Source organism: Talaromyces marneffei, chromosome 1 (genome assembly GCF_009556855.1).
Source record: "Talaromyces marneffei chromosome 1, complete sequence".
Taxonomy (NCBI): Eukaryota; Fungi; Ascomycota; class Eurotiomycetes; order Eurotiales; family Trichocomaceae; genus Talaromyces; species Talaromyces marneffei.
This window is the reverse complement of record NC_072348.1, coordinates 4018292-4033950: the sequence shown is the minus strand read 5'-3', so window position 1 is coordinate 4033950 and position 15659 is coordinate 4018292. Positions and strand designations below refer to the sequence as shown.

General features: G+C 48.5%; 7 protein-coding genes across 7 annotated transcripts; 5 read left to right on the top strand and 2 right to left on the bottom strand.

Moving 5' to 3' along the window:
• Positions 1-200: 200 nt before the first annotated feature.
• Positions 201-1322, top strand: EYB26_001495 (uncharacterized protein; the record flags this gene model as incomplete). The annotated part of the gene is made up of 4 exons (XM_054260805.1): positions 201-266; positions 318-386; positions 451-788; positions 857-1322. 4 exons carry the CDS (start codon positions 201-203, stop codon positions 1320-1322), a joined length of 939 nt encoding a protein of 312 aa, XP_054116780.1.
• Positions 1323-1768: 446 nt separating this feature from the next.
• EYB26_001494 (uncharacterized protein) lies at positions 1769-2306 on the bottom strand (the record flags this gene model as incomplete). The annotated part of the gene is made up of 3 exons (XM_054260804.1): positions 1769-1933; positions 1998-2124; positions 2191-2306. 3 exons carry the CDS (start codon positions 2304-2306, stop codon positions 1769-1771), a joined length of 408 nt encoding a protein of 135 aa, XP_054116779.1.
• A 1385-nt stretch (positions 2307-3691) lies between these two features.
• EYB26_001493 (uncharacterized protein) lies at positions 3692-7180 on the bottom strand (the record flags this gene model as incomplete). The annotated part of the gene is made up of 3 exons (XM_054260803.1): positions 3692-6604; positions 6694-6894; positions 6947-7180. The coding sequence occupies 3 exons, from the start codon at positions 7178-7180 to the stop codon at positions 3692-3694; spliced, it is 3348 nt and encodes a 1115-aa protein (XP_054116778.1).
• An 842-nt stretch (positions 7181-8022) lies between these two features.
• Positions 8023-8757, top strand: EYB26_001492 (uncharacterized protein; the record flags this gene model as incomplete). Its single annotated transcript, XM_054260802.1, has 1 exon — positions 8023-8757. The coding sequence occupies one exon, from the start codon at positions 8023-8025 to the stop codon at positions 8755-8757; it is 735 nt and encodes a 244-aa protein (XP_054116777.1).
• Positions 8758-8976: 219 nt separating this feature from the next.
• Positions 8977-9327, top strand: EYB26_001491 (uncharacterized protein; the record flags this gene model as incomplete). The annotated part of the gene is made up of 1 exon (XM_054260801.1): positions 8977-9327. One exon carries the CDS (start codon positions 8977-8979, stop codon positions 9325-9327), a length of 351 nt encoding a protein of 116 aa, XP_054116776.1.
• A 768-nt stretch (positions 9328-10095) lies between these two features.
• Positions 10096-12392, top strand: EYB26_001490 (uncharacterized protein; the record flags this gene model as incomplete). The annotated part of the gene is made up of 5 exons (XM_054260800.1): positions 10096-10163; positions 10220-10352; positions 10414-10695; positions 10763-11528; positions 11584-12392. The coding sequence occupies 5 exons, from the start codon at positions 10096-10098 to the stop codon at positions 12390-12392; spliced, it is 2058 nt and encodes a 685-aa protein (XP_054116775.1).
• An 800-nt stretch (positions 12393-13192) lies between these two features.
• Positions 13193-15250, top strand: EYB26_001489 (uncharacterized protein; the record flags this gene model as incomplete). The annotated part of the gene is made up of 1 exon (XM_054260799.1): positions 13193-15250. One exon carries the CDS (start codon positions 13193-13195, stop codon positions 15248-15250), a length of 2058 nt encoding a protein of 685 aa, XP_054116774.1.
• Positions 15251-15659: the final 409 nt, after the last annotated feature.

Genomic DNA, 15659 nt, shown 5'->3' with positions numbered 1-15659 from the left:
GGCCCGAATCGGCTCTATGCTACGGTAACTATAGCCTACAGGGCTAGCTTTTAATTATAACAAAGTACATAGTATTTTCAAGTCTTACCTATATTATACAAATACTTTTACTTTTTTGAGAAGGGAAATACAATTGAACTTGCAATAATATCTGAATGAAGGAAACAGGCATGGAAAATTGAGTCAAGAAATAAGCAAAAATGGCCGAAGCTCAATCATCTACGATACAGGCACAGGGGCCGCCAAAGACGCAAAACAAGACCAAGGCGCGCATTTCTCTTCTCTGTTTGAAAGATCTCAGACTAATTGATTTCCAGGCTTATGTATCACCAGGAGTATCCCTGATAGCCGGTGGTGTTTCCGGAAGCGTCGAAGCCATGTGCACAGTCAGTACCTGAACCCAGGGGAGGGATATGAAGCAATTGATCCCTAGTTAATGAATGAGAATAGTATCCCTTTGAATTCGCCAAAACCAGAATGCAACTGCGCGACACTGCATCAGCAACAGGAACAGCAACAACAAAAATAACCAGAAATCCCTTCATCTTGATCCGCGACATAGTCAGGATGGAAGGTATATCTGCTCTATACACGGGCTGCACAACTCTCGTTGTCGGGACAGGGTTCAAAGCATCCGTACGCTTCTTGACGTTTGATTCAATCAAGAATGCGCTCGCGGATGAGAAGGGTCATCTCTCGAAATCCTCTGGGATATTGGCGGGTATGATGGCGGGCTGTGTCGAAAGTGTGGTTGCCGTTACACCTACGGAGAGGATCAAGACTGCCCTGTACGCTTTCCTACCCTCCTTCCTCCCTCAATTGAGGAAACTTTGGGATTTAATGAATTGATATGTAGAATCGACGACGCAAAAGGCCCCAAACGCTTCCGCGGCACAACCCACGGCATCAAACTCCTCGTCCGCGAACAAGGCCTTCGAAACATATACCAAGGCCTCATCCCAACCACCATGAAACAATCGGCCACTTCAGCAGTGCGCATGGGGTCATATAACATGCTCAAGGAGAGCGCGAAACATTACCATATCCCGCTTAATGGGGTTACGACCTTTGGGATAGGGTCTGTTGCGGGGATTATTACTGTGTATGCGACACAGCCGTTTGATACGATTAAGACGAGGGTGCAAGGAACCCAAAAGGCGACGATAAAGGAGGCGGTTGGGGACGTGCTGAGAGAGGCGGGAATAAAAGGGTTTTGGAAGGGGAGTACAATGAGATTGGGCAGGTTGTTTTTGAGTGGTGGGATTGTGTTTTCGGTTTATGAGCAGGTTGCTGCTGTTTTGTCTACGAGGGAGGTCGTATGACTTCATGTCGAGATGTTGTGCACTAATATAATACAGGTCTGTCTGTTCTTTCGGCGCCGAATAGAAAATCAAATGAGTCCATTCAAACATATGTCAAGCAATATACTCTAGAAACGTGGATAGTAAGAGAGAGTCTCCATGCCGAAAACACGAGTGGATGGGATGTCACTGCATGCTAGAAGATAATTCCGAGTAAGGGAACCAATGGGCTCTTGCTTGCAATATCGAATTGCAAAGTAAGGTCCAATAATATCCTCTAACAACCCGTCATTTGTCCCCATATCACAGTAGAGAAATCTCCAAGAACCCCGGTCAAACCCACCAAAGCAATCTACAAGAAGCAGATAAGATAAGGGAATCAAACAACACGACACATGCACAAAAAGGAAGGATTATCAAACAATCTCCATTGTATTTTTTTTTTCTTTGATTCAAGAGAAAAAGATCTACTGCTTCTGAGCGTTCAATTGGAGGTATTGGTAAGCACCATAGGCAGCGGCAGCGCCGAGCAAGAGGAAAGCGTAGAGACCGACGCCAACACCGCCAGAGCTGGAGCTGGCGGAAGCGCCAGAGGAAGTGGTGCTGGTGGTCTTGGGGGCTGGGTCGCCGGGCTAGTAAGATTGATTAGATATGATAAAAAAAAAAAATTGAAAGACGGGGTAAATTTAATCATACCTGGCGCTTGAGAACACCAATCTTCAATCCCTCGAGGATCTCGCGGGCCTCGTCGCTGTGGCCGACATCTTCGAAAGCCTCGGTGGCATCTTGACCGCCGACATCGAGGAGGACTTCCTCACCACCGCTGTACCACTCTCTGTTAGCACACGTTTCGTTTTATATGACGTGATCGCCGCCTTGTAGTACGTACGGGTGCTCATCGACGAAAGAAGAGACATCGTAGACCTTGTCATGAATGACCATGTGCAAGTTCTTCTTGGTGCTGTGAGCCGAGACTTCGGCGTAGGTGAATGATTTTTCGGCCATGGCGACGGTGTGATTAAACGGAGAAAAAGGAGAGCTCTAGATACCAGAAAATATAGTGCGTTAGTAGTTGCAAAAGTAATCAATGAGAATGCAGTTGATGCGCTGTGTAGAGTCCAGTTGGGGACTTCTGTTACTTCAGGTGCGATGTCTTAGTCGCTGGCTCAGTTGCATATCAACAATTGGCTCTCCACCACGGGGGGTCGGGATAGATAAGGGTGTTGACAGCATTGTCTGACACATGAAGACCACACATAAGAAATAGAAAGAAATAAAACACTTACAAAAAGTCGGGACAAGAACTGGCTCACAAAGCAAAGGGTATCTGGCAGAAGAAGTGGGAGATAAGTTGTAGTAGATAGGTGTTCTAAACAAGAGATAGCCTAGGTTAAGTGTTGGCAGCGGCCGAGAAAATCGGGGGATGAGAAAGCGGTGACTTTGGTTGGTTGGCCCGCCGGTGCCGTGCAAGTTTCCGCTGTGGACGAGCTTTAGATAACTAACGTACGGAGGATGGATTGTAGATACACAACAGGACACACTACGCCTACACTTCTACGTACTTCTATTTGTGCTCTCTTGAATTTAATGAACGAGAAACAGTGTTTTCAGTCATATCATCTACTGCGTACATATTTCTACTAGCAAGACTAGGACCATTCGGAATCCCGTACCCGACAATTGGCTCAGCAATAACCAACTTAGTGAACTAACTGACTAACTAACCAACCAATCACCATCGCCTCTTTGTCAGCAGATGCGGAAGCTGAAAGTGCGATCGGTTCCCGATTCTTTGACTGCGTACGACATCTACCCCTGAGTACTCGTGGTATGCGTCTGTCTTCTGGTACGACTCGTTCTTGGGAGAGGGGATTGTGCCGGCCGGTATGGCCAGTTCAATGATTTGCCAGTTTGGTGTTTGGTTTGTCGGAGCCCCCGAAGTGGGAATAATAAAACGAACATCCCCACATTGCATCAATGGAACAATGGATCCGATCATTGGAAACACACAGGAACATCAACCAGGTACAAACCGACTGGTCCTCTTGGAGGAGAAACATCCCACATGAAAGGTAAAACTGATAAATACGTGTGGGGTCGGCGGAACAGGTGATAGAATTATAGAAGCAAATGGAAAGAGCCTTAATAGAATACCTCTTACAGTACCAGTACAATTACCATGAGTAAGTATATCAAGGACATTATCTCATTCAATCATTTCAACAAAACGTAACAGACAAATATGCCATCCTTCTCATACCCAAATGCCATGCCTTTTGTACAATTGCCTGCTATAGACGCTCAATTCAGAAATCAAAAACCCCAAAAAAACCATGCGCTGGATGAGACGATATTTGCCCATGTTATATGCCCAATGCCGCCGGCAAAACTTATTTCGCTGGAACACGTTCGTAAAACAGTATATATGCTTGCTCATTCTGTAGACGGTCTGAGAACCTCAGGTCGCGTGGATTAAAATCTGACACTCGCTCGTCGTCGAATCGTCGCCAGCATTGTCGTTGTGCATCTCGTACGAGCGAGATGTAGTGTCCACCACTGAGCGTTGAACCCAGATGTCGCAACACGCCGTATGCATCGTACGTGAATGGTGGTGTTGTAGGTGAGAGAGACGTTGATGAAGGAGTTGCAGCGCCACCATTACCATTGACAGAATCGCCTTCAGGATTGGCGGCGGGATAGGGTATCACAAAATTATCCATACGCAAGCCATGCAGCGGAAAATCAACAGGTGTATGTATCTTTCGGGCGGATTGAGTCTTTGACGCCGAGAATCGCTTCAGGTGAATAACCAGAATTTGAGGCGCACGAGTGATGATGATCTGTTTAGTGGCCACACGCTCACATTTGCAATACGGGCATTTCCAGACTTCATCGCCACTAAGCATTTCCTCTTGACAATAACTCCGCAGACATTGATAGATATCCCCAGTACCCGTGTGGGGAATCTCAACGCTGATACTGTAAAACGCCTCGTAGGTCGTCGAGGTACGCTTACATGTTGTACATTTTAGACGACTCGCGTGTTGCCCTGCAAACAGTGATGAAATGAACGACTCTTCACGATGACAGTACCGATCCCATTCAATTTTTGACACTTTGGGTACAGGCATACGCTCACGCTGCATCTCCTCTTCGAATGTCAAGGGCCGCAACTGTGTTCTTTGCCAATTGATATTCAAATCTTCATGCAAACAGTCCACCAAAAAGTCGAAAAACTCTTTGGCATCCTGTTGACGGTCAATGGCCCATTCCCGGTTCAGTCGGCCGCAAAAATTCCGAAAAGACGTCGGTATGATGACCTCAACATCATTTTTCCAGAGCGAGCGGATCAAGTTGGCATACAGACCAGGCATAACACCCTGTGATCCCTTCCAATTCTTCTGAACGTAGTACCTGAAACGATCGTCAATGAAAAATTTGCTCATAACTGCCGTCGAACTCAGACACTGAAGCGTAGAGTTCATGTAGCATGTCACTCCAAAATTGGTCAGCCCTGTACGGGGTAGCTTCAGTCTCGTCATAAATGAATTAGACGTGTATAGCGCAGCCTTTGTCGCAGAATTCTGACGGGCAAGGGTGGGTTGAATTTGTCTTCCATCCGAGACGCCCCCATAGCTTGGTCGAGGCATCGCAGGGGGTGGTCGTGATGGTGCTACTGGAACCGGTGAAGCATAATTTGGCGTTGAAGTCACAGGAGCCCTGGGTTCCGGCACGACCATCGATTGCTGAATAGCCTGTGGTTCTGGGAACCGCCTGAGAAAATCTTCATAGGAACGCACAAACGGAGATGGAGGTTCTTCTGCTACATTGCCATCAATCTCTTCTTCCAGTATGCCTGCCTCATCTCCTTGATAGACACCCGGTTTGATCTCTTCATTTTTGGCACGCTCCATCCACGCGGTCAATTCTTCATGGTTGAGCGGCGTAAACTCGCGGAGACGCCTCTTGCGGATTTCGAGACTCGAATTCGCGCTTGCTGATGGCACTCTTCCGAAAGCGCGTTCCGGCCTGTGTGAGGCACGCTTTGTCTGTAAGGACCCCATTATTGCTGCTGTAGACGACGTTGCGAGCGATTGCGATCCGACCAGATCCTCCCAGGCATCCAACCCTCCCACCAATAATGCGGGTGGCCTGCCATCTTTGAGAGGTTTATAAGCGTTAAACTCATACAAAGTATCGTAAAGAGCCCTAAGGTGGGGCGCTGACGTGCCAACTGGAGATCCAGCTAGATAGCTGACAGAGTCGGTGTTTTGATCATAATATACCACCAAATCGAATTCGTTTCTTCTTTCAAATAAAGACTGCTCATGTTCCGGAGAGACAATCAGTCGCTCCTCTAGCTCTTCCGCCGACACATTCTCTTTCAACACTACCGGCTCAATACATATGATGGATCGAGCGTAGATATGTCCACTATCGTAAAGATCACGAGGTCGCACATCTATCACAAGCACATTGTATTTACGCATATATTCGAGCAACAGTTGTGCACGTATTGTCGTGTTGTGCGGAATATCAGTAGATGTGGGCTTATTTTCTTGCGCAAGGTGGATTCCGTTCGGCGTACGGGATCTGTACGGGTTTTCGTCATCGCCAAAGCCGCTGGGACTGCTCATTCTTGATTCAGCAAGTTGTGAGTACCTTGTGTTGGCCGCCTGAATACTCTCGGTTGACTTTCGAGGTGGATTTGGTTGCGGTGGCTGCGATGGAGCTGACCATATAGGGTTGTAAGCCGGATCGGGCGCTCGGGGAAGTGATACATTGGCTGTGTCTAAAGGTTTTCTGACAGGAACACCAGGCCCATACTGGGATGCGCCCATAGCACGTGGGCCGAATGGCCGTGGGGAACCAGGACCGGGTGACATGCTCATCGTCGTTGATATTGAACTTGGCGACGGACGAGGCGGATAATCAGTCACTACCCCGGCTGAAGGCCTGCTTGTAGTGGAGATGCTCTGATCTGCGACTGCGGATCCATTTGTAGGTATCGGGCCCTGGCTTGCTCGAAGTCTGGCGAAACGTTGTGCAAGAATATCTTCCGGGCTAGACATGGTGCGGTTGAGTTTCAGAGCATTCTCCTGCTGCGATGTACTGCCCCTTTGAAAGTCTGTCGGGCTGGGCATCCGGAGCGTTCCGTTTGTAGGCTTATACGCGACATAAGTACTTGAAGAAGCCGTATTGCTTGTACCCGTCGAGTCGTTTCGTGGCAAATTGTGCGCCAGGTTATCTTCTATGATTTGTTGCTTAATAGTATCCATCGCTGACTGCTGTTGCCTGATAGACTAAGAACTCATGTCAGCATTAACCTCAACCCATCGGTGAACTCGGACGCAATGGACTTCACCCAATGTGACTAACAAAAAAAACTTACCAGCATGAGTTTTTGAAACTGCACGTACAAATTGGGATGCTGTGAGTGTAGTGTACGATAATCCCCATGGCGCGGGATCAGATTCACAACTATCTCGGAGGCTCGAAGATAATGGACGTATGCCTGTCCAACTTGGTTGCCATCAAGCAAGATCTGGGATTGCTGGACACTCGCAGCAGCGGTGGTCAAGAGCAACGATATCTACTTCATCAGCCAGAGATCCACAGCTCGATTTGTCAAGAATGAACCATACCGGACTCGTCTCGTCAACCTCTAAATGCGCAGCCTGGTCTTGAAGATCCTTTATATATGGAAGCGGCGATCGGCCACCACGAGCATTGTATGAGATGGGTCTGCCATTCTGGGCCGTGGTCGCCCAACTCGAGCGCGCGCCCGAGGGCTGCATGCCGGGGATTACGCCGCCGCGATCTGGGGTTGTTGCGGGGGAGCCAAAAGCGCTTGGCAGCACAGTTGGCCCGGATGACATTATCTAAAGGGTATGAGTCGTGTATCGCACATGGTCTTGAGCCAGGTCAGGCGTTGTGAAAGCGAGCGAAGATGTTTTGCGAAGCGACGACGTTGTTTGTCTCAGTACGGCTCGCTTCCTATCAGGGACACGTGGTGGTAGGAATCGTTCAATCAACGAAACGTACTCGGGATGGAGTACTAAAAAAACATATGGGTGTTTCGTGTGTCGTGAGCGGGTAGGAACCCTCCTGTCTGGTAGGTAGCGCTTTTCTTTCACCGTTGGATATGGTTAACGACCTCAGCCAACAAACCGTGTTTCGGACTTGACATGATGTATCGCCGTTAGGCAGAGCGATAGGTACAGAGGCACAGCCCGCTCACCGCCTTTGCCTATGACGCCACCCATTCCTTCGAGATTAGTTAACTAGACTCGTAGAGTAGCTAACTAACTAGTTAACTAAACTAACTAGTGAATATTTAGGCCTTCCCCATTCAACCAAACTTCCTCTCCCACTGCGAGAGCAGTGGGACATACAGATGTCAGCACCAGCTGATATTAGCTTACCAAAGTCGAAATATCAATACTTTCATGAGCTTCATGAAAATGGACGTGACTCTGGAGTTGTGGACGACGACAGTGCAGTCCTCTATGAAGCACCTTATAGTGGTCTCCTGAATGCTCTTGTGGAATACAATGACGTGGCTAAATTGGCCCAAATATCTGCAGAACCATGCTCATGCCACCTACGTTCATGTCGAGGTATACGACTGGGATACATTTTGCATTGCTGTACAATCTGGGAGTACTGACGCACTTGACCTCTCATCAAACATTACAACGCTCATTCTACCGACACTAACATGATACCACTTGAGAAACGAAGCCTTCAACTACTGCACGTGGCATGCCGAAACGCACGGGTGGAGATCGCACTTTTCTTCTGGATACTCGACCGATGTCAGCAAGCCTCCACGCCAAATATGGTTCTTCCATGTGGCAGGAGCACGAGACTCCAATTCTCTCTGCTGCGGATTCCTTCACCTATATACCGCCCGGTTGAAGAGCTTGTGAATCAACTGCTTGACAGAGGAGTCTCCGCTCGAGATATGTTCATGTCTTCTCTTGATAAGAAGCATATTGCAGAGACAGTCCACAGTCGGGCCATTTCGAGGGCCAGTCATGTCTTAGTGAAACGACTCGTTGCAGAAGGCGAGGACGTGCATACTCAGACTATGCAATATATCTCTTTGTTTTCAAGCCAACAGACGGTGGAAGCAGTGCAGGGCATTACTCCACTCCATCTTGGTGGTCTTCATGCGAATCTGGATGGTATCCAAACCCTCTTTGATCTTCGTGGAGATAAGGCCACTGTCGTGGAAATTGTTCTCTCCAAAGATAGCGCCGGTAGTCTTCCCCTTCACTGGGCTGCACGAGGGGCTCATGGTCCAAAATATGACTATATGATCCCTCGTGATGAGATTGTAACACATGTAGCCAGCACTATCGAGCTACTCTTGAACATTGTTCAAGACACAATCAATGTTCAGGACCATCAAGGCTACAATGCTCTATGGTATATGGTATATGGTGTCTAGTTTCAGAGAGCCTATTAATCATTATCTTTATGATTTGAAGATCATGTTTGAGCTTGGAGCAGATGCAAATATACGTAATCAAAATGGTCTAAATCTGTTGCATGTCTTAGGTTTCACACAAAACGGCGAGGCCATCGACCCGGTGATAATAGAACGCCTGGTGGCTCATGTTGCTAACCTCAGTGATGTTGACATACGTGGAAACACCCGCTCAACCAAATGGCGATCAACTTGCGTCAGGTTCAGGCTGTGCGGGCTCTACTTCGCTGTGGCGCCAGCATGAAAGTCAGGAATCTGAAAGGCGATACGCCGCTTCGCCAGGCAGAACATGGAATAGTCTTTCGCTACAGAGACGGAACATGCATTGAATGGCATGGAGTTCCTCTGGATCCTAAGATAAGAGCACAGGATGAGATGATGGAAGTCTTGAATGAAGCTGGAGACGGGCTTGACTTGACAAATGAAAAGAATAAAGGCAAGGCACCACGGCAGCTGCTAGAGAAAACGCGAAACAAGTGGCACCAGGAAGAGCAGGAACGGTTGAAACGTGTATCTCAGCCAAAGAGATGACTGTGGTAGAGCGATACCTCACGATGGTACTTCCCATGTGCCTATGACGCCACTGATTTGGTTGTTAATGGCTAACACAGCTTTCTGATTGGCTAATACAATACACGGCCGCGACGGTAATGCGGAGGGAACATATCAATACAGAGGCCGAGACGCTGAGTGGTAAGATGTAACTACTACGTAGTAGTTGTAACTTGTAACACGTAGCCTATGTGAACTACAGATCCCTTCAATATAAGAAGAATATGAAGATTTGGCAGAAGTTTTTGCCAAAAACCCCATTAGAAGATTCTCGATGTCAGATATTTTTGTCATGTGTCATGAATGTTAGGCTACCGCATTGTCATATAAACCTACTAGTTAACTAAATAGTTAACTAGTTAGTTAACCATGGAGTAGAGAATATTACCGTACCAATACCTGCCCGGTACCTTGTGCTTGCACTGTCCCCACATGCCAAGGTGACAAGGGCCCATCATTATCGTACACAGAAGAAGGTTGCCTTCACCAAACTCCATCGACTCTCTTCCATCGCATCACTTTATATCTATTTTCTTTCTTCTTTTGGCTGCCCTCGATACGAACTCCACGCCAGATATTTCTATCGCTAGATTATAGCTGTTAACAGCTTCGACCTCCCGAAGTCCAGGCCTGTTTATACATAACGTCATCCCACTTCGGAGCTTCCATCGCCTGCGCAACGTCCATTCGCAGATCAGTCAAGACAGACCACAGTTACCTGTTACGAAGCAAAGAGCTTCCAGCGCCATGGCGGGTTGGTTCTCATCTGCTTCGCCGCTCGATGAGCAGATCGAGAAGGCTACAGCGTCGTCCTTGTGAGTGTCACTCCGCATGTCCCGAACGAATTCTTCTGACTTGCCGGCTGTATCAGGGAGGATATTGCATTGAATCTGGAGATATCCGACCTCATCCGTTCCAAAAGCGTTCAACCGCGAGATGCAATGAGATCGCTGAAGCGACGGCTTGAAAATAAGAATCCTAACATACAACTGGCTACTCTCAAGGTATGTTCATCCCGACGGCACCAGAAAGCTGAATAAACTTGGTTAATTAACCCCGGCTCAGTTGACAGATACATGCGTCAAGAATGGCGGCTCCCATTTCCTCGCCGAAATCGCATCCCGTGAATTTATGGACAACCTAGTTTCTCTGCTGAAATCCGATAGCGTATCCCTCAACTACGAAGTCAAACAGAAGATGTTGGAACTAATTCAGAGCTGGGCGTTGGCATCTCAAGGAAGGCTGGAACTTATCTATCTCGGAGAAACCTATCGAAAGTTACAAAATGAAGGATTCAGTTTTCCACCTAAGAGCGACATCGCTAGCAGCATGCTCGACAGTAGTGCGGTAAGTCTCTATCGCGTCAAGATGACCGGGTTGATGGGAGCTAACATGTGTCGTGATTGATGTACAGCCCCCCGAATGGATCGATTCCGACGTTTGTATGCGCTGTAGGACCGCTTTCAGTTTCACAAATAGAAAGCACCATTGCCGGAATTGTGGCAATGTCTTTGACGCACAGTGCTCTAGCAAGACTCTACCTTTGCCTCATCTCGGTATATTGCAGCCTGTACGAGTAGACGATGGCTGCTATGCCAAACTTACGTCGAAGACTTTCCTATCGAGTAGCATCTCCGAGCGATCGACATTCAAGAACCATTCCATCACCAAGAACAACGCAGCAATGGAACCGCGAGCTGCCCGAGCCGATTCCAGTTTTGATGAAGACTTGCGGAGGGCCCTCCAGATGAGTTTGGAAGAAGCTGAGGGACGTGGAGGCTCTGGTTATGCACCTCAACCAAAACCGTCTGAAACGAAAACTACAAAGATCCCTGAGACCAACGAGGAGGAAGACGCCGACTTAAAGGCCGCCATTGCAGCATCTTTGAAGGACATGGAAGAGCAGAAGCAGAGGCATACGGAAGCATTGAAGAGCTCGGCTGCTACAAACTTGCCTTCAGACGGTACCTTGAGTGCGGCTGCACTACCCAAGAACCCATATGAACTTAGCCCGGTGGAAGCGGAGAATATCAGTCTATTCGCGACTCTCGTTGATCGTCTTCAGCACCAACCTCCGGGTACTATATTGCGTGAACCGCAAATTCAAGAGCTTTATGAGAGCATAGGTGCTTTAAGGCCAAAACTGGCTCGTACTTATGGAGAAACAATGAGCAAACATGGTAAGTCCTTGTCCTGTCCTTAGTCTCTGAAGCATTCCTGTTCTGACTTCTTCAGATACACTTTTGGATCTTCACTCAAAACTTTCTACTGTTGTGCGATATTACGACCGCATGCTCGAAGAACGTCTCTCGAGCGCCTATTCTCACCATAACATTGGGCCATACGGCTCAGCGCCTCCAGGTGCACAACCGTACAATAAATATCCAGCACTGGCTCAACGCCAGCCCGAGGGTGCTGGCGGAGCTGAAAATTTTTATCTCTCAAACACGATTCCGGACCAGTATAACTCGAATATTCAACCTCAACGTACCGCATCCAGTTACAGTACAGCCACTCCAGGTCAAGGAGTCAGCAGCCCTAGCCCTTATCCACAGTTGAACAGTGAATATGGAAACACTCAATCGTCGCCGCCCCCAACAGACATCAAGCCATATACAAGTCAATATAGCTCGATCCCGGCGGGACCTACTGGTGCCTACGTGCCTCCCGGTCAGTTCACCCCCGCATTGCATGCAGAGGGCGAGTCGCCGTATCAACAACCTCAACTCGCTAGGCGCGATTCTCAATACTCTCAGCCTGCAAATGTTCCTGCTCAATACGGACCTAATGAGCCCCAATATTCAAATTACCCACCTCAAGAGCCTGCCCAACAGGCCGGCCACGATCCTTCTGTGTACCAATACCAGCCTCCTGCGCAATCATATCATCAACCTTACTCTCAGCAGCCTCCCAAGCAACCAGTGGAAGGACCCTATCCAGCCTACCCTGGAGCTCCGGCTGGCGCTGGCCATCCTGTTCAGTCGCACCTACCAGAAACCACTGCGCCCAAGCCAGTAGTTGAAGAGAGTTTAATAGATCTTTGAGCGGACAAATGGATGCTCACCTTGTTCTTTTCTCGCTGCTTCTTGAAATTCAACTGTAAACCACATTCTTTCTGCAGCCATGATACCAATCAGCATTTGAGTCCTACAATAGAATTTGTATCTTGTGTAGCTATTGTTCTGTTGTCTCTTAAACCAATTGATGTACTGTATTACATACACCGATAACCAGTTCTGTGAGTTAACTAGTTAAATCTCTGAAAATAGATAAATGCGAGAAGAGTACGCTTCCGGGAAGGAATACCCAGGCAGGCAGTTCCGGGATGTGGCCTGGAAGTGGTCGGCTCCAGCAGGAACTTAGAGTTAGCCACCTCCCCACATCTTTCCCTTGGTCAGCTTCTCTCTCTGTCTTTCTCGGTCTCTCTCAACTCTTCTTCTACTTCTTCAGTCAATTCGTATTTTACCGTCTGAAAATCCATCCTTCATTTGTGCCCAGGCTCGTGCAACCGTCGATCATGCCTTGCAGCAGCCACAGCGATTAACCACCGTCCAGATACACCAGAAAAAGCAATCCAGCCAAGTCCGTCCGGCGTGTTGCCCACCAATTGCCGTGCACCATTGCCTCCGTGTCCTGCATCCATGACCGAATGAGAATACTATGAGATTTGTGCGACTGATTCATACTGAAAGTGCGAGGCCTCGATTCTAGTTACAGAGGATTTACGTATCTGGAATTTTTCGGTTCGATGGTCTGAACCTGGCTGTTGGTTCATGAGAGCTTGGAGGCGATTGTACAGTGCAGAAAGAAAACTCCTTTGCGCCTCGATTTGCATCCAACCAGCATGTCACCGACTAGCAACAGTCATGTCACTTCGCCCGGGAAACGGCCTGGCCTGGCCCGCCGCTCTGTTTCATCCCACGCGATCGTATCGACACGCACGTCCCCGGCAACCAATGCGACCGATGCAACCGATCCCCAGAAAGCAACAGCAGTTGCTGGCCACAAAGCGCGCGCCCATGTTGTGGGTGGTGGCCATCGCGCCCACGGACGTAATCCTTCGTTTGGTAAAAACCTGAATAAACTGCAGAGGATGCATCCTACCCAAAACATGCACCTGTTTAACGAGGGTACGACTACGATCGGCACAGGTGCCCGCCATCAACGTAAGAAATCTGCCCCCGTTACACCGGTCGAGAGCCCACGAACCTCAGGCTCCCACGTCCGCTGGGAGGGCGGAAATACATCTCTAGGCGAACACAAATCGCATGGTTCGTCGATGCGAAAAAATTACTCCACTCCTGCCCTGCACCGCAATACGTCGGCCATCATTCCGAGGAAAGCGCTCGTGACTGATCGCCCGCAGTCCGCCAAAAGCCGCCCGAAGAAATCAGTGGGATTCGAATTAGTTGGCGATTCCGACTCTGAAGAAGAGTGGGAAGACAGCACTCAGTCACCGGAAAGCACGCGACGTGGCTCTGCTGTACAATCGACCAAGGACAGCGCAGAAAGCAGTCAGGTTTTGGTCGATCCGTTGACTTTTGTGAAGCGCTCGTACCCGCAAATTCCACAGTCAAGAAGCCTTCCGGAATCCACAATCAGCAATCTTCCACAGGCGATTGAGGATTCTGATGATGAAACTGCAAACCACGAGCGAGCGTCTTCGGTATCTTCGCGTGAGCAGGAAAGGGATTCGGAACAAGAGTCACAAACGCATGAACCAGAGGATATAGCAAATCGTTTATTGAACCAGTCCCGAGTATCGAAAGCGCGACCGGCGATGTCGTCAATCTCCGCTGTGGGTACAGCGACTGGAATAGATACAGCTCGGCGAAATGAGTCTATAACATCTTTAAACAACCTTGCTTCTAACCACGGCGGCCCGCGACACGCACCTTCCGTGCCATCGTCGCAAGCCCAGTCTTCACTACCTCAGTCGTCTTCAATCGAAGGTGGTGTATCACGATTTATCGTCAACCCTCAAGCTGGAGCGCATGCAACTTCACGAACTGATTCCGACCCCAATACACCGTCCTCCTTCCTTCCACATTACCATCCTCAAGCGCCTCTCACTCCTGAACGCAGTACAGCGAAGAAAGCGAAAGCCACATCCCCACAACCTCGTCCTCTTGGCGACGGAATACCATCCCGAACACAGCAAAAGCTATGGCTTCAACGTACGGCAACGTTGACCACATCTCCTCCTGACTCAAACGGGTCGTCTGCCCTTCCTCAATCTACAATCGATCCCGTCTTTATAGCTGCTTCACACACCCGAAATGGGCAATATGATAATGGCCGAGGCGCCGTGAATGGAAGCGCCCGCGTCGGGGCATCACATGATAGTGAAGTCAAACATACGCGCAAAGCTTTTGAGAAGACATCTCTCGAGTTGGATGTTGTTCGACGCTTCCAAAGCCCGACCAAGAACAGTTTCACCCGACTGCAACAATTGGCGAATACAAGCGACAGACCAAACACGGCGTCAGAATCTACGAGCAATTTTCTAGCAAAGAGTTCGAAATCTGCCCCTTCTTTAACAACGGGCCAATTTTCGAATGCTCTACCCAACAGGCGAGCAAAAGCAGCCGCAGCATCATCAGGAGATAACGAAAGCAGCACAGAATCGGCAGACAACACTCGCCATCGGGCCTCAAAGCCGGGACGCGTCTATTTCCAAGATCATGACGATGTGATCAATATCAGCGACACATCCTCAGATCCAGCTGAGCGTTTAGCAGTGGAATCTCAGCAAGGCGGTTCCTCTTCCGCCAATGGGCCTACAGGTATGGATAGCAAGGCAGTCAGTGGCACAGATCGGGAAGGCTATTTTGCTACTGAACAGGAAATGCTTCTCCGTCGCATGTGGGAGAGCAGAGGCGAAGTTGCGAGTCCGGGTTGAGTGATGCCACCGTACATACCTAGGTACATACAACATACATAACTTACATATACGCACTTCGAATACTCTACGGACTACCGTCCTCATCCTCCCAGGTCCACCTCCTTTCTCTCCTCTTCACTTATTCCTTCCATCAACCTCTTTCTGATTCCTGACTTTGCCAGCGATTGTGTCTTTCATTCCAGCATCCTTATTCCCACTTAATACTTCTTACATTACATGCTCTTCATCTTAACTTTTTTACATATTCTTATCATGAGGGCGAGAGAGATGGAGACATATCATTTGTTTTAGATGGCGTCGAAATACATACATATCTTTTTATTATTATTAATCATTGGTGGTCCTGGTCCTTTTTTTGGGTTTGATTGTTTGATTGTTCATGTTTGTGTATTGATAAGTACTTAAT